Here is a 25,935-nt window from a genome sequence, read left to right as displayed (position 1 = left end):
AATGAAGATGGAATACCTTAACATAACCTTGTATAATTCCATGCATCACAGAAGGTGATCTATTCAAGAGTTAAAGCTAAACATGCTTCAGTGGTCTGGGAACTCAGCTGATTTAAACTCCAGTGAGAACTGTGTGCTGTAATGAAAGCTAGATTTAGAAAAATGGACTCCATCAAAGGTGTGCTTAACGTCTAGTGTAATAAAACTGGCTCATGATGAAGAATCAAAGAATATGTGTCAAAATCTTACGAACCCAATGCCAAGTCATGTCAAAAAGGACTGCAGCAAAAGGGCGTTAACATTTTTTAAAGACATGAAAAGTTGAAAGATTTAATGGGTAAATTGGTACATTTAATTATTTTATTTTATCCCTACTAATTCACATACCACTGAAGGTTGATCCTTGCCGTTACAAAAATTCTGAATTGTAACCATGGCTTATATATACATTATTAAGAGGAACATTTTGAACTACAGAGGCCAGACGTTGTGGAACACTTTACAGCAATTTAAAATTCTTTTGACTGTGCATCAACTTGTCATGTCTCGTATCCCATTGTTTCATTTATTTAGTCAGTAAACATTTATTAAACACCTTTTATGTGCCAGGTACTGTGGTAACCACTAGGGATACAAAGAAAGGCAAACAGCAATCCGTATTTTCAAGGAACTCACAGTCTAAGATATACGTGTTTTATCCCATCTGCTATGTTAGGGATCAGCAAACTATGTCCATTGGGCTTCTGTGCAACCTATGAGCGAAAGACAGTTTTTACATTTTAAAATGTAATAGAACTTTGCTTATATTTATTTACATTATTTTCATATTTTAAAATATAATACAACTTTCCATTCTTAGCTGTTGGTGAGCTAGCCATAGTTTGCTGACCCTTGTACTACTATATTATAGTCTCCTCAGGAGATATTCTCTTTGTAGCTAGCTAAAATATCTAGTATGTTGTCAGTGCTGGGGCTCAGTGGTAGAGTAAATTAAGCCAGGGCTTGTTGGGATCCAGGGATTAGATAGACTCACTGCACCATGGCCTGTTTTCCAGAAAGGTCTCAGTAAGGATTTTGGTATGGAAGTCTGAATAGGTGCAGGGAATGTGGTAGTAGATAATAAGTGAAAATCCAAGTGGATAGGTGGTGTCAGGGAAGCCTGGCACAGCTGGTGATTCAGATGGGGGTGGGGGGGGTATGATTTAAGAAGATGAGGCCAGGCAAGAGTACATTCTTGGGGAACTAGTTCCAAGAATAATGTTACCAAGTCTGGGATTAGGTACAAGGGGAGCAAGACATAGAGTTATAATATAAATGGTACCAGTGTGGTAGGGGGAGGGGTTTAGTCACATTGGACATAGTAGATGCCTAATGTTTATTGTGGTGCCAAGTGAAAATGTGACCAGTAGCAAGATTGAATTAATATTAAGCTACTTGAATTATGAATTGATAGATTCTTATACTTCTTGTTGGTTAAGGGTTAGATTGGTTCCAGAAAGTGGGGATTCAAGGGATGCTGGGTATAGTCATTGTTACCCTGTGGATTAGACCTTTGATTTTTTTCACTAAAGGAAACTCCTGGTGAAAAAAATCTACCAATTCAGCACCCTCTCTCCCACTTTTAGCCTTAGAGATCAGCACTTCCTTAGCAACCTGTATTCTTAGAGAATTGCCTGGGGCACTGAGATGTGACATGCCCAAGGTCACAGCTAGTGTGTGTCAGAGATGGGACTTCCAAGGTCTTTCTAACTAAAGCCAACACATGGTAGATCCATAATGAATTTGTTCAACAAAAAAAAATAGGTTAAAAAATGAATTTTTGTTGAACAAATTCATTATTTTTTGGTATTCACGACAGGAATGGAGGAGCAAACTGTAATAGTAGAAGCTCAAAGAGCCAGGTTGAGAAGGGCTTTAAAAGCCAAACAGATTTGCTTTTATTTATTGAGCCTAAAAGTAACTAATAGAGAGGAGCTACTGGCGTTTATTGAGAAGGTAAGTGACATGGTTAGACCTGCACTTTTGGAAATCACTTTGGCAGCTGTGTAAAGAATAGATTGGAAAGGGGAGAGATTTGAGAAAAAACAGACCAGTAGTAAAGAACCATCAAATTTCGCAATTAGAGAGCATTAGTATCTGGAGGAGAGCAGTTTCAGTTAAGGAATGAGATTGGAAACCAAATTATAAGGTGAGCATGAGATGAATTGGTGGCAAGGGACTTAGATAGTTTCCCTTCCTCCCTTCTTCCCTTCCTTCTTTTCTTTGTCTGATAAAGGAATACAGATATGGGGCAGTATCTTGAAGGGATAATAGGCTCTTGTGAGGCTTTTCAGGCTTTGGGACACTTAGGCGCCTTTGTAGGCACCAGTAAAAAGGATATTGAAGATTAGAGAGAAAAGATGTTAGTCTGATGAAGATGGAAGGAAAAGAATCAAGGATAAATCTCAGAAGAAACTGGTCTTGTTGACTAGAACAATGACCTCTTCATTAAAGACTGGTTTGTTAAGGAAGAGAGAATGATGGATGAAGTCAAGAAGTTTTGTGGTAGAGGATTTATTAGGGGTTTTTTGGTCATCATTTTGCTTGTAGAATTAAATTTAAGATTTTTTTCCCCCCACCAGTATGGCAATTGATTACAGAATGTAACATACTTTTAAAAATATATATATATAATGATGAAAATATTGGCCTTTAAAGGTGGGTGATATTTGAGAAGAGATTAGTAATGAGGCATTTTTTCTGCATTTTGGTTTTAAAGAGATCTAAAATGAAAGTTTATCTAACAAACTCTTGTTAATTTTTCTGAAGGCTTTTAATTAGTATGAAGGTGATAGGTTATAACTGTCTTGTATTTTATTGATAAGTAGAAACTTTAGATACTGAATGGTAGTAATGTAGCAACTTTGATTCCTGAAGAATGCTAGTCATAATTTCTCTGTTATGGGAACATATCTTACTATTAAAATAAACACAAGATTTTAAAAATTTGAATACTTTGGACCATTTCCATCTAATTGTTTTCAAGTGAGAAATTTGTACTCGTTTACTTGGTTTTACTTCATAACTTGAAACCTATACACAAAGTTATTTTATCTATTGTATAACCTAAACAAAATGCCCTGAATGGTTAATTAAATTTCTCAATCCCAGTTTGTAGAATTGAACAAACTTGACTTTTTTTTTCAGATAATAATCAATAGAATAAAACAAAATTGTACTTTGGTATAGAGCAACTCTTTATTTGTCTTTGATCAATTTAGCCTGTCCATAGCCTGGTCTTAGTATAAAAGGAAAGAAGTATATTGTTAATTTGTCACAATTGCATGTTAGAATTTTCATTTCAAATACTTTTTTAATTTGCCAGAATATTTAAGTAAACAGTTAATAATAAACAAAGATGCTCTGTTTAAATGAAAGATATGGAGCAGAAATAGATATTTTAAGAATCTAAATCTTTTATAAAATTATTACTATTAGCTTAGTCTAGAAATTCTTTAGCTATAATAGTCTTTGCTAGACTATTATATACAATTGAGAATTCTTTGTTTTGGAACAAATTCGCCCTCTAGTGGATAAGTTAAATTGTCATGTTATGCTTTATTTCTTGATTACTCACAGTTAAATTTCATTACTCTGTAATTTATTATTTAAGAACAAAACACCTAAAATATTTATAATTTATTGCAAAATCCACATGAGTCCATGTAAATATACAGATAAATATAGTTGCTAAAATGTTAACCCTAAGAGTTTTGAATCAGACCATTGACGGATTGTAGTCTAGTTGGATAGATAATTGCCAATATATGAATAGAGGCAAAATCTGGAAACTCTTTAAGGCATTTCTCATTTTTATGCATAATTTTTAAAATTATTTTTTTTTGGTTAGATATTCATTGCCACTAAGATCTTTGTACCGTTGGAGACCATTTTATTTTGTGATTTGTGCATCTTCCTGAGAATTTAATCTGAGAAAAAGGGCAGTCTAACATTGTGTGCGATCTTTCAAGTTGTAAGTCCACTAAGAATTCAGAAAGTATGTATTGTAAGTAAATTTGATGATTCACGTAATATTATTCAGACTAACATTAGGCATTTAGGAAACGTATTCAGCATAACCTGTTTTCTAGCAGCGATCCAGAAGGTATATTTGGGGACTCTGTGTGTGTGTGTGTGTGTGTGTGTGTGTGTGTGTGTGTGTCTCTCCTCTTTGTGCATTCATGACACGTTACACATACAGACTTTATGAGGCCTAAATGATAGTTCAGGTGAACTCTGTCTTCAGACCCAGAAAATCTCAGTAGTAGTATTGCCTAGTTGAAGCTATGGAGGCTGCTGTGTAAATAGCTGGTCAGCTGTGAATCATTTTGCTTAAGGTTAATAAGCCTTAGGCATATTAGGCTGTATGTCATCTGGTTCTCTTCCCATTCAGAAGTTGTAACTGGTTATGAAACCAAAGTGTCCAATATGTGTATACTTTTTTTTTTTTGCTTTTTTTGGTGAGGTGGTTGGGGGTTAAGTGCCTTGCCCAGGGTCACACAGCTAGTAAATATCAAGTGTCTGAGGGCAGATTTGAACTCAGGTCCACTGCACCACCTAGCTGCCCCTGTCAGTACTTTTACATGTTAAGTGTATGGCACTTGACAATTTTGGTTGAAATTAGTATGGATATTTGCATGTGGGAAGAGTATCCTGTATCTTTTATTTGAATAGCTGTTTCTCCACATCTTTTTCTCTATCATTTGGAAAAAAATACACATACACAGAGGAACATAATTCCTTTTTTTTCCTTTTAAGACCTTTTTTTGAAGTTATTTGAACTCATTATATCAGTCAGCCTATAAAGTGATTATGTATGTATGTATGTGTGTGTGTGTGCATATATATACACACATACATACATATGCACACCCCCTCCCACATATATTCTCTCTTATACAAAGGAAATAATAAAAACAAAGAGGGTATACTTGTTCAAAGTTATAGAATATTTAGTAATTTAGGAATTGAATCAAGAGTTCCTAATTATACTCTTGCCTTTAATAATTTATAACCTTCTAAAAATACTATCACTTTAAAATTTAGATTAGACTGTTCTAAATAGCAGGACCTTTTGAAGCAGAGACTGTGCCAGAAATGTGAGGGAGTGACTTGAGGACAGCATAAAGCTACTATTTATATAACTCTCTAAGGTTTGCAAAGGGCCTTACAATTATCTCATTTGATTCTCATGACAACACTGGGAAGTAGGTTCTATTATTGTCTTCATTATACAGATGAAGAAACTGAGCCTAAAAGTAGCTCAGTGACTTACCCAGGGTCACATAGCTAGTAAGTGTTTGAAACTGGATTTGAACTCAGGTCTTCCAGACTCCAAGCCCAGTGCTCTGTGCACTATGGTGCCACTTAGTTGCCTTATATCAAAGCTTGCAGAAACATGATTTACCTAGAAGTAAAGAAGCAGCCATGGAGTTAGCTTTTGTATTTACAGAGTTTATTGCAGTACTATAAGTGTTTTTTTTTTAATGTTAGTAGTATATCATTATTAATATAGAAGTAGACATAGCTGGTCAGGTAGATCATAGATATAGAGCTAGGCAGAATTTTAGAAATATCATTAGGCTCCAACCCCTAATTTTGCCTAAGACCACAAAGATAGTAAATAACAGAGCTGGATAGTAACCAGCAAAGTAAAAATATATGTCAGTTTGTACTAATGTCTCTTAGAGATGTATAGAAAATTATTTTATGCATACACACACATACTAATTCACAAGGTTATTTTAGTCAGATTCTACATTGTCAAACCTAGATTGTTACCACAGAATTTTTTTTAGACTTTGTTCTTGAATTTTGCCTAGCGTAGTGCCTGGATAGAACATAGGAGGGACTTCATAGATGCTTGTTGAATGAATGAATCCAATAATTCTGTCGAATAACTTTAAAAAGTGTTTAATTTGTATTTTCTCTGATTTTGTTAAAAATTTAAAATGTAGACTGAGGAACATATTTCAGTTTAAAAGTGAATGTCTAGTTTTATAAACTTTTTAAAAAGAATACCTTCATTAAACAAATATTTATTGAGCTTCTGTTGTTAAAATATTTTTATGTCAGTTTTGAACAAGAAGCTTTTTCAAAATTTTTCTTCAAGTAATATTATAATTTAATACTCTAGCCTTAATATAGTTTTAAGTCCCATGGCTATTTCAGTAAAATATCTTGCAAATTATTTGATACCTATACCTATACCTCAAAACCAAATTTAAAGGGATTAAATAATTTGCAAGGTATTTTGTTGGTGTATATTCCCTTTTATCACAGTGATTCACCTTTCTTTCTCTTCACCTCTCTCCTTCCATTCCCATTTTGAACCTTCCATCTGATCAAAGAAAAACAGTTAAGCAAAGCATATGTGATAGTGTACACAATATTCTGCCCTTGCTGTCACTGCCATGAAGGATGAACTTTATATTTCCTTATCTCTTTTCTGAGTTTCATAAACAATACTATCTAAAAGTGGAATGGGCAGCTGAAGGAGGTGGAGGGCTCCTGCCCACTACTAGGGATTTTTATTAGATGACCCCCTTGACCAATAAATTGTAGAGTTCAGGCATGGTTTAGATTAGATGGTCTTTGGGTTCCCTTCCAACCCTGAGATTCTGTAATTCTGTGTACTGAGAAGCTTGACTAGGAATCTGTACATGCATATATTCTCCGTTGCTTATATGTTGCATACTAATTGCAATTAAAAGTCTTTTATAACATTGTATAGCATAATTTCAAATAGGAAAAAAAAGCCCTTTCTTGGGTAATTTGATACATTATGGACATAATGTTTTCTCTCCACAGATCAAGTTAAATTCATATTTTACTAAAGAAGTGTGTCTCATTACCTGATATCATTTATCAGTTTTATCATCTCTTTCTATGTATTTATAGCTCTGAATTTCCTCTGGGTGAGAAATCTTTAGACCCTATTGGGAGCAGGTACTATGAAGAGTAGGAGACTCTTCAGAATAAATTATGAAAGTTCATTTTTGCAAGTGATATTTTATCCATATTAATAAATTTTCTTTTAATAGGATTCTAAACTCCCTTCTTCAGTTCGGAACACACTTCTGGAGCTTTTTGGTCAAATAGAAAGAGAGTTTGAAAATCTTTATATTGAAAATTTGGAATGTAAGTATTTTATTTTTATGTAACTTTTATGTGCATTTCATTTGTCCTCAGAACTGAAAAAATAGTCTACTTGACTGTTGAAAATATTGTAGGGATGACTGGTGTGAAACAAAGCATACTTTTAATTTTTCTTTAAAACTTAAAAAAATTTTTTTGATATATTTTATTTTGACACAACAGACACTTTTCCAAACACCTGAACAAAAAACCACTTACAAAGAAAGTTTTCAGAAAAAAGTTTGTGGTTAAACTGAAAGGAAGGTTTTGTTTTTTAACTCTGCCAATATTAACTTTGTATTTGACCAGTCTTTTAGTTCCCTATCCATGTTTTGTTATCATTGTGAATATTGTTACAGACTTTCTACTTTCTTCCCTTTGCATTACTTCATACAAGTCTTCCTGCACGTTTCTTAGAATAATTCATAGTCATCATTCCCTATGGCACAGAAATTCAGTCCAATAAGCGTTTATTAAATGTGTGCTATATACCAGTCACTGTGCTGGAAGATAACTGAAAGTGGCATGTACACGGCCTTGAGTGTTCTGTATCTTTTGTACTTGAGCTTTTTACTACTCCCTACATTTTAACATCAGCAGATGTTATTGGTCTTTACATGGCAGTAGTATAGGCATAAAGAGTTTTGGAAGCATAAGGAGTTGAGGATCCCATACATGCTTTCCAGACAGTGTGTGCAATGGTGGGGATAGTACTGGACTGTTTGAAGAAGACTTGCTGCTGCCTCCAAGTGACCTTTCTGTAGGCAAGTCATTTCCTTCTCTCTGCTGCTTCAGTTTCTTCATTTGTAAAATAGGGGTAATAATTCTTGTGGTACCAGCCTTTTAGGGTTGGTATAAGGTTTGCATAGAAAGTACTTTGCTATGCTTAAAGACTGATATAAATGTCAGTTTTCATCATTTGTGAAAATATAGGATGACAATATTACTATGAACTCAGTATTGCTTCTTTTAAAGAATTTATATTTTATGAATCTTAACAGTATCGATATACTTGAAAAATATTTACATATATACCTAATACATATGTATTAGGTATATATTTAACTTATAAAAAGTATAAAGGAGCTTATGTGGAATCATTTGTTCAAATGGCTGTACTGTTTTGCACCTTTCAGATTGGAAGTGTGTTTGAAGCTGTGAACATTTCAGCTTTAGATCTGCTTTCATATCTTGTTCTGGTTTTTAGATTTCAGTGCAAAGAATAATAAAGTAATAAACTTTCATAAATAACTTGTAGCAAAAAACATGTAGGTACTTCATAGCCTTGATTGGACAGTTTGGGGTGCTTAGAATTAAAATCAGAAGTTATCTGTGCTCTTTGGTATAAAGACTTTTACTCAAATTACTTTTCCCATTGAGCTTTATGAATCATCAGTAACACACCACCACTGACAACAAAGTCCATTATTCACTTTTTACATTTTGTGGGAGTTAGATAAAGAGTAATTAAAGCATTGGTGCACGTATGGATTTTGAATCAGTCATCTAGCATTTACTAAGTGCCTTCTAGTTGCCAGGCACTGTGCTGAGTGCCGAGGATACAAAGAAAGGCAAAAGATAGTTCCTGTTCTCAAGGAGCTTATAATCTAAATTTTCCGACCATTTGAAACAACTCCATAACTCCCCAGTGGTCCTCATCCTTCCTGATGGTAACTAATGCCCAATAACCAGCCCTTTATTGACCTTTATGAAACCAGTGACAGTCTTTTGCAATCTCTTCTCTTGTGATACTTTCCAGTACCATACTGTTATTTAAAGACTTGTTAAAAGACAGCTCTGTGTAGTTAAATATCTTTTTATCTTTATATGTTTTACCTTTCTGATTAGATTGTAAACTGCTTGAAGATAGGGACTGTTTTACATTTCTTTGTGTCCCTCATTGCTTCTACTTATTGTCTTACACATGGTAGGCAGTTTATATATATTTTGTTACCTGTGGCTTTTTTATATGAATCTTGAGATTTTTTTGTGTGTGTATTGTTAGGAAAACTGTCTTATTTATAGTCCTTTATTATAATCTTTATATTCCTTTATTATCACTGCAGAATGAAGTTTTTAAAAATTATTTTTCTTGGTTCAAGGTGGAGCTTGTAATTTTTTATATTCATGATAATTGACTTTGTATGGTCAATTAATTTAGAACTTTAATTTGTTTTGTCATGGTAGAATATGGTCATATTTTTTTAAAACAGCAGGAAAATATTGATTTTTATTCATTCAAATGCTTGAGTTTTGAAATTAAAATTTCATGAAATGTGTGTATATTCTTAGTTTGCCTCTTTGAAATTCTTAGTGCGGAGAGAAATTGATACCCTTAATGAGCGTCTTGCTGCTGAAGGACAAACAATTGATGGGACAGAACTGAGTAAGGGTCAGCTGAAAACAAAAGGTGAGGTTAAATGTTCATAAAAAGTACTAATTTAAAACTTGTTTCCTTTTTCTTATACAAATTACACATTGAGCTAGACTTAGAATTTAATAATAGAAATGGATTCATTTGTACTATTGCAGTACAATAGTCTTCAAATATCCAGTTCAGTTTAATGGGAAACATTTAATGGGAAGAGCACTAGACTGGGAGTAATGAAGCCTGGATTCCAGTCCTAATTCTGTAGCTGTGTGGTTGCGGGCGCATCACTTATCTTCTTTGGAGCTCAGTTTCGTTACATGTAAAATGAAAGAGTTGAATTAGATGATATTTAAAGTCACTTACATCACTAAAATTCTCTAAGTTTATATTTCTCTTTCGGTGTCATTTTTTTTTTATCTCAACAGCCAGTCATAGTACCAGTCAGCTTTCTCAGAAATTAAAGACCACTTACAAAGCTTCTACTAGCAAGGTATGCAAGACACCACTGTACTCCATATCAGTATTTGCTCTTGAATGCAATATTTAAAATATGTATGTTGTTTTTATTTTGTATACTTTTCCAACCATCAAGAATAATGAAGTCATCTCACTTGAACCCTTAACATCACATTCTTTAATGGGCCTGCAGTGGAGCTACAAACAGCACCAAGGAAAACAAAGATGGGAGAAATGGCCAGATCAAACAAAGTATATAAAGAGAAATTTCATGCTGTAGTCAGCACAATTGTGAGGGTGTTGAAGAACCGATACACAGAGTATCTGAAGCTTATTGTCTTGCACAGAGAAAGCAGTCAGTAAATGTTTTTGAAAATACCAGAGGCACAGACAGCCATTAGTATCCTTGCATTGTCAGGAGAAAACAAGGAAAAGACTCGCACACGTTAGAAGTGACACCATCACTCTTCTACTCCACCTCAATTGTGGTGAACTTAGTAGGAGGCCATGGACAAAAGTTGCACAAGTTAGGAATGCATGGATGGATAGTACTTTACATTTTTGAAAGGAACAACCAACCATATTGATGAGATCACATTTGAATATTTGAGAATATTGTGAATAGACAATATTAAATGAAAAATGATTTAGTTATTTTTCTAAGGAAACTTTTAAAGGTAATGATAAATATTTATTACATGTAGATATTTACAAAATAAGTCTTTAATACAGTAATGCTTTATAAAATAGAAAAATTCATATTTTTGAATGAATCAGGTCTCAATGTTTAATGTTAATTAGCTTCATTAAAAGCTCAAGTGAAAGTGGAAAGAAAAGTGGAAGTATTATTGATTTCTAAATCAATAATTTGTGTGTCTATACACACAGATACATATGTGTGTATAAAGATGTATATACACACCCATCTGGTTATGTGTGTCCCCAGAAGCTAGAGAACTTTATATGTAGAATTGTACTTCTGTTGCTGTGTGTTAGCATCTTTATTCACTCCTTTAAGAATGTGAAGGAGGCTGAGATGTGCATTAGAGTTGAACTGATGCTGCTGGTACAGTTTAAAGTGGTCTTTTCTCCCTTACAACACCAGAGATAGTGGTGTGGATTTGAATTTTTGAGAGAGAAGTGTCACCCTTCTGTCAAAAGTGTATGCTTGTTTGTTAAACCATAATTTATCTCTAGCATAGTAATGTTTTGAGTCCCATGTTAATGTTTTATTGTGCTAGTTGCTATATAGAACATAGAGAAAACAAAGACCCTGAATTTCACAAATTTGAGTGTCTTTTCCTCAACTAAAGCAGGGAGGGGGGAAGCAAAGCTAAACATTGTAGTGACTTTCTTCTAATATTGTGGAATTGTTAAATACATTTTTAAAAGCATCTTTTCCCTTGGCTTAAAAAAAAGCACATAGCTTGAAGACCATAGCCAAGTAAATTAAATAAAGTGTAAAGGATAACTTTTAGTATTCCTTTTATTTTAGGTTATTTTAAAAATCCAAATATGTGTTAGAATTTTGTATAGCTTGCTTTCTAAATTTCCCAAAAAAGTAATTAAATTACTTCTGGCCATCTGGGTTTTTAAAATGGAAATTAATTAATAGAGTATGGCATTTCACCTATATTTGATTGTTTTGAAACTGATACTAAAGTATGGTAATTCAAACTGTGGAGATCATACTGTTTTCTATATATGTTTTGTTTTCCTGTTATTACCTAATCTGGCAAGTTATTTTAGTTGTAGGTATTAGCAATCTAGATTAAGAATGTATGTATGTTATGAAATATGGAGAGGAAATGCTACATAATGGATAGAGAAATGGCCTTAGGGTCTGCAAGGTCTGTGTTCAAGTTTTATCTGTGACACATATTGTCAGTGTGTCTCTGGGGGTGTCACTTGAGTAGTTCTTGAGACCACAAGTTGCAGAGAAGCTATTGATGTGCATTGGTAGAGGGGAGTTGTTTACCCAGAGCTCACCATACCAGTGAAATTGCAGGACCAATTTAAAGTAAATAAGAAATATACCTTTTTTGGCTTCCATAATTTTCAGCTGTTTCTGTTCTTTTTTGAAATGGAGAAAGAGAAGACTTCCCCCCCCCCATTTCCTTATATCTTAAAATAATGAAGAAACTGCTCAGGCAGCAAGCAATGAGCCAGAATAGTTTTGTTTAATAAAGATGCTTGCCTTTTTTATAAAACGTCCTCCTCTCTCACCTCCAGTTTCTAAACTTTTAAATATATGGAATCCTGCTAAAACCCTAAGCAACAGTATATTATTCCTGTTCTCTTAGGCACCTTACAATATTTGGGTACTCAAGTTAATAATGAAAAATACTAGAAATGAAGTGACAGGAGAAATAGTTTAGTAGCTTATATGTATCCTGACTAGTATTCTAGAATGGATTCTTGGTATAAAAGTTAAGCATGCATCATAGGAACAACTACAATTTAGATTCGTTTACAGAGATTTCTTCTTCTGATCCACAATCTTTTAGGCAAACAGTATTTTTGATGAGGTAGTGGGAGAAATGAAAAGTTATATGAAAAGGAACCATAGCACCTTTCCCCTGAATCACTTTTAATAAATTTCTTAAGGTTTGGTAAGAGGTTGGTAAAGACAGTGAATTTGAAAATGAACACTTTAATCAAACTCATGGCATATTCACAGAATAATATTGTTATAAAGATAAATCACTTTTTGAATAAGAAAAAAGGGCTGTTTTTGTTTTTAGTTTCAGAAAATGCTGTAGCTAAGAAATAGTGACTTCTACATATCAAAGCATAGAGCCATTTCCTATGTTCCTTAATGTTCTTTATTAATAAATTGTTTTAATGGCATTCTCTTTTGCATCCAATGATTTTTCCAAAAAACAGTTTTGCTTAGTAAATCTTTAAGCCAGTGTTAAGTAGTATCAATTATTTCTTTTCCACTAAGTTTTTTTATTGATCTCTTTTATTTTTATATAATCTATATTCCCCAATGTATCCTTTGTCTCACTCCATCCCTTGCAGCCGTCTTTTTTATTTAAATATATTTTTTTAAGGCAATTGGGGTGAAGTGACTTGCCCAGGGTCACACAGTAAGTGTTTGATCTGGGGCCGGATTTGAACTCAGGTCCTCCTGACTTCAGGGCCAGTGCGCTATCCACTGCGCCACTTAGCTGCCTTCCCCCACCCCATCTTTTTTAAACAAAGGGGGAAAAAAAGCAGTTCAGCAAAACTAACATGTTGAAAAATCTGACGTATTTAGTGTTCCTCATCCGTGGTCCTATATCTCTTAAAATAAGGAAGGGGAAGTACCTTCTTAGGTCTCTTTTTCAGAGCCAGAGTTGATCATTTTAATTTTAATCATTCAATTTTAATTGTTTTGTTATTGTTCATTTTTCTTAAATTATTGTAGTTGTTAGCATATATTGTTTTTCTGGTTCTGCTTACTTCATTTTGCATCAGTTTATATGATTTTACTTCTTTCTCTTTGTTGTATTCATAATTTTTTGTAACATAGTAATTTTCCATTAGATTCATGTACCATAATGCCAATTTCTTTAAAAAAGTAGTTTTAGAATCTGTTACTGACATTTTGTTGTTTCAGGACAGCGGTTCCAGGATCACAGAATCGTGGATCTCGAGCTGGAAGGGACTTTATATCTGTGATTATGGAACTGCTTTCTTAAAATTATGTGATGGTTGGTAGTCCTTAACGTGTGTTAGGTTTAAATAGATTTTAAAAGACTTCTTAAATTTACTTTTTGTTTTCTATAGTTAAAGATTTTAAAAGTAAAACTCTGGGCTGTAACTAGGCCTTTTAGTCAATGGAACTTAAAATTTTAATTAGAGCAAGACATCACAATCTTTTGTCTGTTGTTATTTATGTGCTTTTTGAATACTGTAACAAGCCTCTAAATCTCGTAAGTGTTTTATGGCTTGATATGATTTAAATTTATGGGGAAATAAATATCCTAATGTATTTTTCTTTTGCTATAATTTTCCCTTACAGCAACAACTAGAGAAAAAAAAGCTAAAGAGAGTAAAATCCATGGCAGATACTTTATTAGTAATGTTGGTACAAAGCAGGAAGATTGTTTTGCTTTCAAGTAATTTCAGATTCTTGGTTTGAATGTGTTCTTTAGTCAAATTACTTTAATGCCTAAAATATTCTCTTTGCAGTTGGAAAAAATTGAGAGAGACTTTTAAAAAAATTCCTCTTCTGGTAGTTTACTTAAAAAATTATTGATTGCAGTCAAATGGAATGATATAAATATTATTTTTATTGTTTTAGATTGTTTCCAGTTTTAAGACTACAACATCAAGGGCAATTTGCCAACTAGTGAAGGAATATGTTGGCCACAGGGATGGAATCTGGGATGTGAGTGTTACAAGGACACAGCCGGTGGTGTTGGGGACTGCTTCTGCCGGTAAACTTTGAAAGATTTAAAAACAAAAAACAATTATTCACCTACAGTTTTTGGAAACTAAGTAGTGATAGCTGACATATTACTGACATGATGCTAACTGAAATAAAACGGTCCAGTTGAAATATTTATTAATCATAAAACATAAAAATGATTTAGGATTGAAGTTTGAGTATATCACATTGTAAGCCTCAGTGAATGAAGCTGTAGAACTAAAGTCAGGATGGCATTGTCTAGCTTTTTGGTACTTTTGTTTTTAAAATTTTTTTGTCACAACTTCTAATTGTTTAAAATATTTTGATAAAGTATTTTATTTTTCCTCAAGTGCTGAAGCTTTTAAGTAAAAAGGGTGGTTTTCAAATGTAACTCTTCTGGGCAGCTAGGTGCCACAGCGGATAGAGCACCAGCCCTGAAGTCAGGAGGACCTGAGTTCAAATCTTGGCCTCAGACCAAACACATGACACACTTACTAGCTGTGTGACTCTAGGCAAGTCACTTAACCCCAATTGCCTAAAAAAAAAATCAAACAAAAAAAATCAAATGTAACTCTTCTAAACGGAAACTATTTTACATAATTACATTCTCTTTACCTATCACTATATTTACCTCTGGAGTGAATCTAAGCTTTTTTGAGCAGCTGTTTGCCCTCCTTCTTTAATCTACCCTTTTGGGAAATACTTCTCTTATTTTTTCACCCCTTGCTGTTGTTATTTATGGTTAAATCATTCTGGTTGTAGGAGCATATTCAGCCTTTAGTTTCTCAGTGGAATTCTATTAATGGAATTTTCTTTGTTATTTTTAATAAGTATACTCTAAGATGCCAAGAGGGGCATTAAAGTTTGAAGAGGTTCCTGGAAAATAACTCAATAACAGTAGTTATTGTTGTCACCTTACTATTCAACAAAGCACAACGTTTTATTATAGATCACCATGGGTCTATGAAATAATGTATTATTTTAAGGTCCCTTTTTTTAATTAACAAATTTAAATTTAAGGGGGGTATCCCATTATTAAAATTGTTTACCAAACTTTTTTTCTCTTATTAAGACACATTTCATTTTATTTATTTATTTTGGCTAGGCAGTGGGGTTAAGTGACTTGCCTAGGGTCACACATCTATTAAGTGTTATGTGTCTGACGCTGGATTTGAATTTAGGTCCTTCTGAATCCAGGGCCGGTGCTTTATCCACTGTGCTTTATCCACCTAGCTGCCCCCCAAACTTGTTGAATGATTGCTCATTCAACTCTGGTTTCCAAGGTGGAAATATCAAAAGAAAGCCACATTTAATTAGAACAAAGAGGAGACAGTTTTAGATAATTTTTTTTTCCTATCCGTAAGGGAATTCCCTCCCAAAAATGAGTCATTGCTGAAGTTTTCCTTGGAACTCCACAATACTCAATTTGATTGTTAGTACTTTAGAGATCACCCAGTCAGCCATCTCATTTTACAAATCAAGAAAATGAGGCCCCAAGAAGTTTAAGTGACTTGCTAAAAGGTCAGATTGAAATAAGAGATAGTTTGATGAGACAGAGTTGGACTGAAATTGAATAGTGGAATGGAGTACTTTTTTTTCCTGATTGCTGAAAATAGGAGAATCAGTCATCTGTATTGGTTGGTTTGATATCCTAAACCATTCTCTTATTTGTAGATAGACTCCTTACAGGTTAACTCTAAGGCCTTCCTATATAACCGAGCTTCTAGTGTACTTAAGTGTTAATATTGATTTTCTAATCAGCTTTACTTGTGAGTTGTATACCATCTAGCTGTTGAGAGCCTATTTTTTTTTATTGCCTTATAAAATTTGGGTGATGGTAAGTAAGTTTTTTGTAACTCTTTGTAATTTTCAGACAGATTTATCAGGGACAATAATATTTTCAAATCCATATTGATATTATCACCAGCTTTACTTAGTTAATTGTTTTATTTACATAAATGTGATTTTTGATCATTGTAGTCCAGGAACTAGCATTTAAACCAAAACAAAATCTTCTTTGCCTCAGGAAGGTCTAAGTTAGAATATTTCAGAAAATCTCTGATTTGGAAGAAACAATGAGGCCATCAAGTCCAAACCAACCAGTCGTCTCCACAATGTATTTTAGAGATAGTCTAGCCTTTGCTTGAAGACTTTCATGAAGGGTAGCTGACTATTTCATAGGTCAGTTCCACTTTGGGTAGGAATATTTTTAGGCATTGATAGTAAATTTTTTCTTAAATAAGTATAAATTCAAAAGAGGCTTGCTGTGTTCAGCAGTGATGCTTTTTATAGCTAAGATGTCCTTTAATCTGTTCCACGTGCGGAATATGGGTAGGTAAGGAATTGAGTCAGAGGTTAGTATGGAAAAGCTGGATAATTTCCAATTTCTTTAAAGTCAGACTTTTGTAGAGTATTTTAATATTTTGTTTGAAATGGTGCTAATTATAAGGCCGTCACATATTCATGTTCAAATGTAAGTAGACAACTTGTTAAATCCAAGTGAAAATTTTTCTGTTATCCTTACATCTACTGTCTTGAATTAGAATACATAATCAAGAATGGGCTATAGCAATATAATGAAAAAAGCCATATTCGGGTAACTATCTAAATAGGCCTTTAGAAAGAAAAAGTAATTTTTCTAGTTTTGTCATGTGTAAAGGAACTTTATTTAAAAGTTTTTCTTCTCAGATTTATATTTTCTGGACATTATAAAGAAAAGAACTTTCTCTTTTCTTTTTGCATCTTATGTATGAATTTCTTCTTTGGGCATATCCCAAATAGACAATAAAAGTTGCATTTCCTCGTTATTATTTTTTAAAATAGCCATAACATCAGTGTCTTTTAAGAATAAATTGTAAGGAATGTTTTACTATAATGTTATTTAACTTTATTTTAATTTTCCTTTGAGGATAGATCAATTTCATAGGGTTGTTTTAAAATCTGTTTTAGATTTATTAATTCTACAATTAAATTAACCTTTTAAGATATGGTTAGCTAAGATCATGCAGATATAAATTTCCCAGTGGCTGAATAAGGAGTAGTTCAGTGGATCAGCTTTGTGCCTGATTTGACAAGTCACCTAGTAGAACAAATGCTGTATTTGGACACAGCACTTTTGTAATTGGCGTATTTAAAGATATTTTATTGCTCATTCTGTGATGTTAGAATATAAATCTTAGGCCTGTTTTCTTTATTTTCTGTATGATAGATATTGTTCAGATACAACTTTCCTTTCCTTTCCAGATCACACAGCTTTATTATGGAGCATAGAAACTGGGAAGTGCCTTGTCAAGTATGCAGGACATGTTGGGTCAGGTAAGTCTATGTAGGTATGGAATTATTTTCTGTCAGAATTTATTTGGATTTAATTTATAACACCATCCATTCTTGTGACCGAATTAAAATATTTTTGGTTGCCACTGGTAATCTGTTGTCATCTCTTTATCTATACAGAAAAATTAAGTACTAAGGAAGAGTAATGCTTTCCTAGTTATATATTGCTCCATTAGTACTAGTGTCCAACTTGTTTCTTTTGGAGACTTTGAAGGCCTTTCTGCAGCTTGAGCTCTCTGGCAGCTGATCACATTTGTCCTTTGAACTCACATTATTTCGACATCAGGCTATCGAAGATGAAATATGTTCTAAAGACTTTGTAGTTCCTCAGATCTCTTATCACTTAAATTTAAAACATTGTTAACTCAGTAGTCTTTGTCATACTTTATAACTGTAAAATTTTTTATTAAGCTATGGAATTTTCAGTAGTTCTTCTTGCAGTTATCAATACTGTATTAAAGTATTAGTAGTAGTGCTTCTTATGGCATTAGCCATCAGTAGCTTGAGGATTTTTTCAACTCCATAACAGTTCTAATGTTATAATTTCCATTAAAAATAAGTTGTTTATACTACAATTCTAAGACTAGCTTGATTTTCTTTCGTCTCTACATTATATGAACTATAAGAGGTAGAAGTTAGGGTAACTAGTCTTCTCTCCTAGCTGCTAGGGTAATTTAGGGAAAGGTTATAAATATTTTTACTGCTGTGTCATTACTGGAAGCTTTTTTGGTTCTTATTTTTATGTCTCATAACTGTGTATTTTTGAAAAGAAACAAAAAGAAACAAAAGTTAACAAAAATTATGTGTGTAGGTTGTATTTTAGGCTATTAGCATTCTGAATAAATGAATAAAATAGTCAAAATTTATTTACTGCTTGATATCTTTTTTTTCAAACTGACGACTAATGGATGCTTTTTGTGTTGTACATGTTTTTATAAACTAATAAATATTGTGTGTTATGTTCTTATCATGACAATTGGTTTTGTTTTGTTTTTGCAGTAAATTCCATAAAATTTCATCCTTCTGAGCAGGTAGCTCTTACTGGTATGTGAAATTTTTATTTATTACACAAAAGTATTAGTAATTATGCTTACTCTTTGCATCCTCAATGCCTACCACTGTGTTTGGCACATAAGAGGAATTTAGTAAATGCTTGTTGATTGATTGACTGATTGTTGATACTACTAATAAATATTCATTGAGTATTAACAGTGTTATCAGCATTATGTAGGTATTTTATGAACATTAAACTGCTCCGTGTAATAAAGTTGAGAGGTAAATGTGTATTTGGAAAGAAATTTTTTATCTTATCATGATTGGTTAGTAATAGCCAGTTATTAGGTTTGTGACTGTGAGCATGTCATCTCTCATGGCCTTAGTTTCTTTATATGCAAAGTCCTTGCCTAACTTATATGGTAAAAATCAAATGAGGTAATAAGTGTGAAAATGTTACAATTTTTGGTGCTTTTACTAGTTAGATTAAATGAAACATTTACACAAGAAAATTATTTCAGTATATAACAAGTCTTTTATTTGACTGCATTTTGGGGGGAATAAAACCAACATATATTCCTTGTTTAAGCATATCAAAGGTAAGAATGCAGCTTCTTGTTTTTGAGGTACGAATTAACTAAATGTGATTATATGGAGTACACATGTTGGGAATTACGTAGAATTTGGTGCAGCTCTTTATTGTCCTTTTGGCTCTTACCATCGTTGCTGTCTCCTCTTATGCCGTATATGAATAAAATAGGTAGGGAAGATAGACTTGACATTTTACGAAAACTAATTTTCTGATACATTGCATGAAGGTGTCAAGTTATGTAGTTTTGTTCATCTTACACATGAAAAAAGGTAAAAAAGTTGATAATGATACAGATCAGTGATGTCATTAAATTGAGTACCCCTTTCATTTAATTCGTTTCTCAGTCCTTCCATGCCTTCTTAACCTGTGCAGTTTTGTCCATTTCTTTTCCTAAATCTTCCATAGAGGAGCTACTCCTCTGTGTTTGGGTCCATTGATGTATTCTTTTGAGAGATACCTCCCACCACCTAATGTCATCTCTCCTTATCTACCTTGTATTTATTCTCTGTTTATTCTGAATATATTTCCCCTATTAGAATATAAGCCCCTTGAAAAGTAGAGCTTAGTTCATTCTTTGTTTTTGCACCCCCAGCACCTACTCCAGTGCTGGCACATAGTAAATGCTTATTGAATGATTGATTGTTTCAGTCTGGTCATTCGCACTACCTGATCAGCCCACGTACATTTTTTACTGTCATTTCCGTGTATCCTTCAGAATTGCTGTTTATGTGATTTTTCACACACAAGTGAGAATTCTTAATATGCTTTAGCCATGCACTAGTCAAGCCACTTTTTTTCATCGCCTTTTAAATCAACTTTAATTTTGATTGTTTTGAGATGATAGTATTTCAATATAATACTCCTGTGTGCTATAGGAAGAAGTAGCAGTAGCAAAGTCTGGAATAGCACCTAGAATAGATGAATACACATAAAAGAAATAAGTGCTAATGGAAACTTAACTTTAAAAGCACTCAGGAATAGATTTTTAACATCGCTTAGAGTGAGAGATTCAAAAGAATTCAAAAAGATCACAGCAGTTTTTTTAAACCAAAAAATGGCAATTAGTGAGACATCAGCATTTATTAATCCATATGCCAGATTTCTAAGATCTCTCAAATCTTCATGAGAGTGGACTTTGCAGGCTTTGAGGGTATGCACATTTTCCTTTCAACTGCTTCTCAGTGTTTGTGAAGGTGTGGTATTCATTTATTTTCATTCATTTTTTTAATGAACTTCTGTTCTAAGTCTTGATTGATTTTAATCTCTTTCCAGTTAGCATAAAGATTTTTTTTGTTGGCTTGGAGAGATTTCCTGGGTTCTTTTTGTCCCCTTTTAGTGACTATTATGATGAATTAGTTAAACTTTTCTAGGAAATGATGGTAAAGTTTAATGTCTTTTATAGTATGTTTCCAGTTTTCTTTTTAAATTTGAAAGATGGAATTGATGCCTTTATTTAAATTTGGTTCAAGCTACTATAATAATGCCTTTTTCTTATCATGATCCTTTTTTTTTAAATGTTATTGATTTTGACCTTTTCTCTTAACTAGTCAGTAATCTGACTGTACGTGGACAGCTCATGCTGAAATGACTGCTAGCAATAATTATTTTTCTTCTCTGTTAGGATGTAGTTGATTTCATCTCTGATGATTTTGTTCAGTAGTCACTATATGTAGAACCCTTTTGAAGAAATTATTCATGATATAAAATCTGAGACTTCTTAAGTCATCCATAAGCTTTTGGCTACTTTTATTTCTTGATCCATAACGATATGAGTCATATTTTTTACCATCCTCTTCTCATTTCAGATCTATTTATACAGACCTATGTTTTCTCCTGACCTCCAATCTCATAGCTCCAGTTATCTATTGGACTTCTGAAACTGACTGTTCTGTAGATACCTTAAACTCAACATGTCGAAAACTAAACTCATCTTTTCCACCCAAAACTCCTTCTTTCTAATTTTTCCTATTATTTTCAAGGGCACTACCATTCTCCTAGTAACCCAGGCTCAAAACCTAGGTGTAATGCTTTGATTCCACATACTTTTTCACCTTTTGTATCCAAACTGCTGCCAAGTCCTGCTTTCTACCTTTTTATTTTCTCATATATACCCCCTTTCTCTCTGACATTGTAACAGCCCTGATGCAGTCCCTCATGAGTTCATGAGTGGACTGTTGCAGTATGACATGTCATATAATTGTCATGGTCATAGCACATGACAGTGACTATTGTAATAGTTTGCTGGTCGATCTCCTTGCTGTAGAACTCTCTCTATTATTCACTCAAAGCGATCGTTCTAAAGTATGGTTTGACCATGTCATATACTTCTTATTCAGTCAACTCCAGTGGCTCCCTATTATCCCAAGAGTCAAATATAAAATCCTCTTTTTGTCTTTTAAAACCCTTCACAATTTGAGCCATTCCTACTTTTCCAGCCCTCTCACTTTACTCCCCTGTATATACTCTATGATCCAGTGACACTTGTCTCTGGTGTTCCTCACATAAGATTATCCTGACTGCATTTTTACTGAATTCTCTGTCATACCTGGAATTCTCTTCTATTTCTTGTCTGCTTCCTGGATTCTTTTAAGCCTCAGTTAAAATTCTTTAGAATGTCTTTCTTGGCTTCCCTTAATGTTTAGTCCTTCCTTTGGAGATGATTTCCGGTTTGTAATGTATATATGTTGTTTATACATAATTGCTTATATGTTGTCTACTGCATTCAGTTATAATGTCTTGAAGTCAGAGTTATTCCTTGTCATTTAGCATAATGCCTGGCACCTAGTAGGTGCTTAATAAATGCTTCTTATTTTGATTTATGCCCATTTTCACTTTGAAGTCATTGAGGATTAGGATCTATCTATCTGTATAATTTTTAGGTATATTTATGTATGTATACATACATATATTTGTATATAATTTTATAAGCATACATATAAATCAACACTTCATTTATCCTCTGCTCATCTATTTGCTTACTGTAATTGTGGGTACTATATGAAGTTTCTTGTCACCTCTAATTCCAGATTCAGTGTTCTTTTCAACTGTACTGTCAGGCCTTCTAAGCAGGTTAATATTCCTTTTGGGCCTTTTGTTCAGTAATTCATGTATCATGGTGACATGGGCCAGGAGGTAATTATTGAATTTTAAAATGAAAAGTGTCTGTGAATATGGATCATTTTCTCCAGTAGTATGATTATTCAGTCATTGACAGAGATCCTTAGCATCATTCTCTTCATCTTCATCTTTTTTTCCAACTCCCACAAAAATCAAACCTATCATCCATGACCTGAGGCTCGGATGTGATGGAGGGTCTCATACCAGGGTCATGTACAGTGTGCCTTTAGATTGTTACAATAGCTATGGAGTCCTTGAAGAAGCCCTGAAATGATGCTAAATCAGACTGTGGTAATATTACTGAATGGGTTAATACTATAATCAATGTGATATTACTGTTCCCAAAAGTGAAGAAAGAGATAGGTAGCGTAAGGTTGCAGGTTTGCCTGTTGTGATGATCAGCTTGATAGGGAAGATAGAGAATTGATTGGCTCTGCTTTGTGTTCTGATACCATAAGAAGGCAAAACACACTGCACAAATGAGAATTACCAATATTCCACCTACTGGACATACTTCAGTGCACTGACCACTAAATCAGGCAAGCCGTGAGAATAGATGAAATGGACTTAAGACATGACTACTTTTGTTGTGCAATAGTAAACTAGTAAACTTTAATTGTGCAAAATTATAAACTCATCTCATTAGCTATTGACAAGGGCTTTATACTGTTCTTTGTAATGGCTTCAATGCTAAATCACACAACAATGTACTGTTAACCATTACAGGGCCATCAAAAACAAAAATAAGAAACTATATCCCTAAGCCAAGATTAGATGAAATTGGAGATGAAATGGAAGAACTGTTTAAATCTCGAGAGGGAAAACTTAAAGAACCCCAGGTCATTGAAAATATCTTCATACATTACAAATTTTAGAAATCATTTCTAGTAATGAAACAGAATTGAAAAACAGCACCAAAGTCCCAAATGATTTTGAAAAAAGATTAGAATTCTTAGACCCAATTCCAAAAAAACTTTTAAAAAAATTTAATGACATGAAATTTGAATCCTGCTTCAGGTACTTACTTTGTGGCCCTGGGAAAATCACTTAACCTCTGCCTGTTTCAGTTTCTTGATCTGTAAATGGTGATAAAATGTTAGCACCTTTTCCCCTGGGTTATGAGGATCAAATGAGATAATGTTTGTAAAGCACCTTGAAAACCTTAAATCACTATGTAAATGCTTATTATCATCATTATTATTGACTGTTATTCATATATTATACATACAAATACATTATACATACATGGATATACAAAGTTTGCTATAATGAGATTCTATTCCAGATTAAATTAATAGTAAAAAATATTATATGTGGACCTTGAACATTAGTAAGTTTATTTTACCTCCAATAAAAGGGAGAATGTTTTCATGATAATTAGTCTTACTCTTCCCTTTTTATAGTGGATGATTCTTCCTAGCAACATCATAAAGTTCCGGAAACAATTATTTTCTGTTGTCTTACCAAATGACATTAATAGTGTTTGTCATAAAAATATTGCTCATGTTGCTTAGCCAAAATAGAAGAAAACATTTTTTGTGTTATATGTATTTTGAGAAATATGTTTTCCTGATTTATTTGTCATAGCATCTGGCGACCAAACAGCTCATATCTGGAGATACATGGTACAGCTACCAACACCTCAGCCTGCTACAGATACTAGTGTAAGTGCCTTTACTTAAATGAAAAATTCAGTTATGTTGTAAACTCTATTTATATGTATCGGTTACTTATGTCTTCTTACAGCATAAGGTTAGACTTTTGCCATTAAGCCTGTTGCATTTTTTATACAAATACTTTAGTCATATATTGTCATGTGTTACCTGATATATACCTGTTATATGCTTGTTTGCCATTACTTCATAAGTTTCCCAGCAGAGAAAGCTAAATGATTTGTTAAAGTGAACATCCAAGTTAATTATTTAAAGATACACATTTTGACCATGACTGCCAAATTTTAGGGATTTTGAAGTGTCATCCAAGAAAATTATGTTTACTTTTTTTGGTTTTGAATTGATTTTGATTTAGATTAGAAAACTAGCAGATTCTGGAGGACCTTATTCTGTCTTAAAATGAATAAATTCTCATAGAAATTTAATTCTGAAAAGCTGTAGTAATATTTTACATTCAGAAGTAGGACATTTTCTTTATAGTAGAAAATATAGCATAATTAAAATTAATTTAATCTTATTCTTTTATGGATAAATTTTTCCATACAAGCAGCAGGTAAATTATGTAGAAATTAAATGAGCTTGCATTTAATTTAATCTTTCAAGGTACAACTCACTATAACGTAAATATAAGCTATGCTTGAATCAGGAAACTTATTGTGTATTACATGGTGAAAATTCATAATTTTTTAAAATTTTGATATTCATTTCATTTTTCTCTTCATTGTGGTTGTGTTGAATATGGCAATTAATTTATGTTTGGGTCTGTCTGACTCTAAATTCAGAATTTTGGTCTAATGCAGGAGAAGTAAGGTTTGAATTGTTACATTGTGTTATCATTGCAATATTATTTTATGACTTAAAGAGTCAATTCAGAGATTTAATTGATGTGGATACTGCCTCCAATGGTACACCTTTTAACTGGCCACCCTAGTATATTGTCTTTATAAGTTGCTGTGAATGAAATAATTTATTACTTGGTGACCATCCTTCTTGTGATGAGCCTCTCCAAACTTAACTAAACTGCTTTTCAGTTTATTGCCAGGCCTGTAGTCATGGACTTTGAAGCTGGGTAGGAGCTACCAAAGCTTATGCTTTACTGATGTACCTTTCTGCCATGATGAAGCATCAGAGTATAGAATTTTAGTGGGGAGGTTATTATACAGTATAATAATTTTTTAAGACTTAGACTTTAGTAATATTTACAGTGTTTACAGTAATCTGACCTGCTTAAAGTGTTGTCAAGTAGAATTTATGCTGAATCATTTTTAATGATCAAAGATCTCATTTGAATTAGCACTTTTTATATGCAAATGTAATTATATTCATGAAGTATTTGGTATCTTAAACATTTTTTATTCTGTGCATCATAGATGTTAGAGCTGAAAGGGTCAAAGATTGAGGAGTTATAGAATTTTTGCCAATGTTATGCATAAAGTAAAATTCAATTGATACGTACAATCTACAAAATTTTCACTAAACTGGTCACACATTACCGATACTTTATGGATAAAATATATGATAAAATACAGTGACCAAAACCAGTAGAATCATATAATATATAGCATATAATATTGATAAGAACCTTAGGAGAATATATAGTACAACTCCCTTGTTTTATAGATGAGGCAACTGAGGCCTAAGGCATAAAGTAACTTGTCTAAGGTCATAAAGGTAGTAAGTGACAAAGCTGGAGTTAGGTTTCAGGTTATGTGATTCTAAATCCTATACTCTTTCCACTAAACTACCACCTGCAGCTACTTAGAATACACTTTAATTATGAAAAGGATATGTATGTATGTATGCATGTATTTGTATGTAGAGATCT

The 25,935-nt window shown here is 33.1% G+C and overlaps 1 protein-coding gene across 2 annotated transcripts in view; it reads left to right on the top strand.

Annotated features, from left to right (window-relative positions):
- Positions 1 to 25,935, top strand: part of WDR37 (WD repeat domain 37) — a 110,072-nt gene that overhangs the window by 32,224 nt on the left and 51,913 nt on the right. For both annotated transcript variants that reach the window (XM_020990368.2, XM_020990367.2), the window contains exons 3-9: positions 7,083 to 7,179; positions 9,491 to 9,586; positions 9,973 to 10,037; positions 14,295 to 14,430; positions 17,646 to 17,717; positions 18,735 to 18,779; positions 24,025 to 24,101. In XM_020990368.2, the coding sequence (XP_020846027.1) occupies positions 7,083 to 7,179; positions 9,491 to 9,586; positions 9,973 to 10,037; positions 14,295 to 14,430; positions 17,646 to 17,717; positions 18,735 to 18,779; positions 24,025 to 24,101 (588 nt within the window). The remainder of the gene's footprint in view (positions 1 to 7,082; positions 7,180 to 9,490; positions 9,587 to 9,972; positions 10,038 to 14,294; positions 14,431 to 17,645; positions 17,718 to 18,734; positions 18,780 to 24,024; positions 24,102 to 25,935) is intronic.

This window comes from Phascolarctos cinereus, unplaced genomic scaffold, assembly GCF_003287225.1.
Source record: "Phascolarctos cinereus isolate Bilbo 61053 unplaced genomic scaffold, phaCin_HiC Scaffold_1;HRSCAF=81, whole genome shotgun sequence".
Classification (NCBI taxonomy): domain Eukaryota; kingdom Metazoa; phylum Chordata; class Mammalia; order Diprotodontia; family Phascolarctidae; genus Phascolarctos; species Phascolarctos cinereus.
The sequence above is the reverse complement of the archived record's forward strand: the minus strand, read 5'-3'. Positions and strand labels throughout refer to the sequence as shown.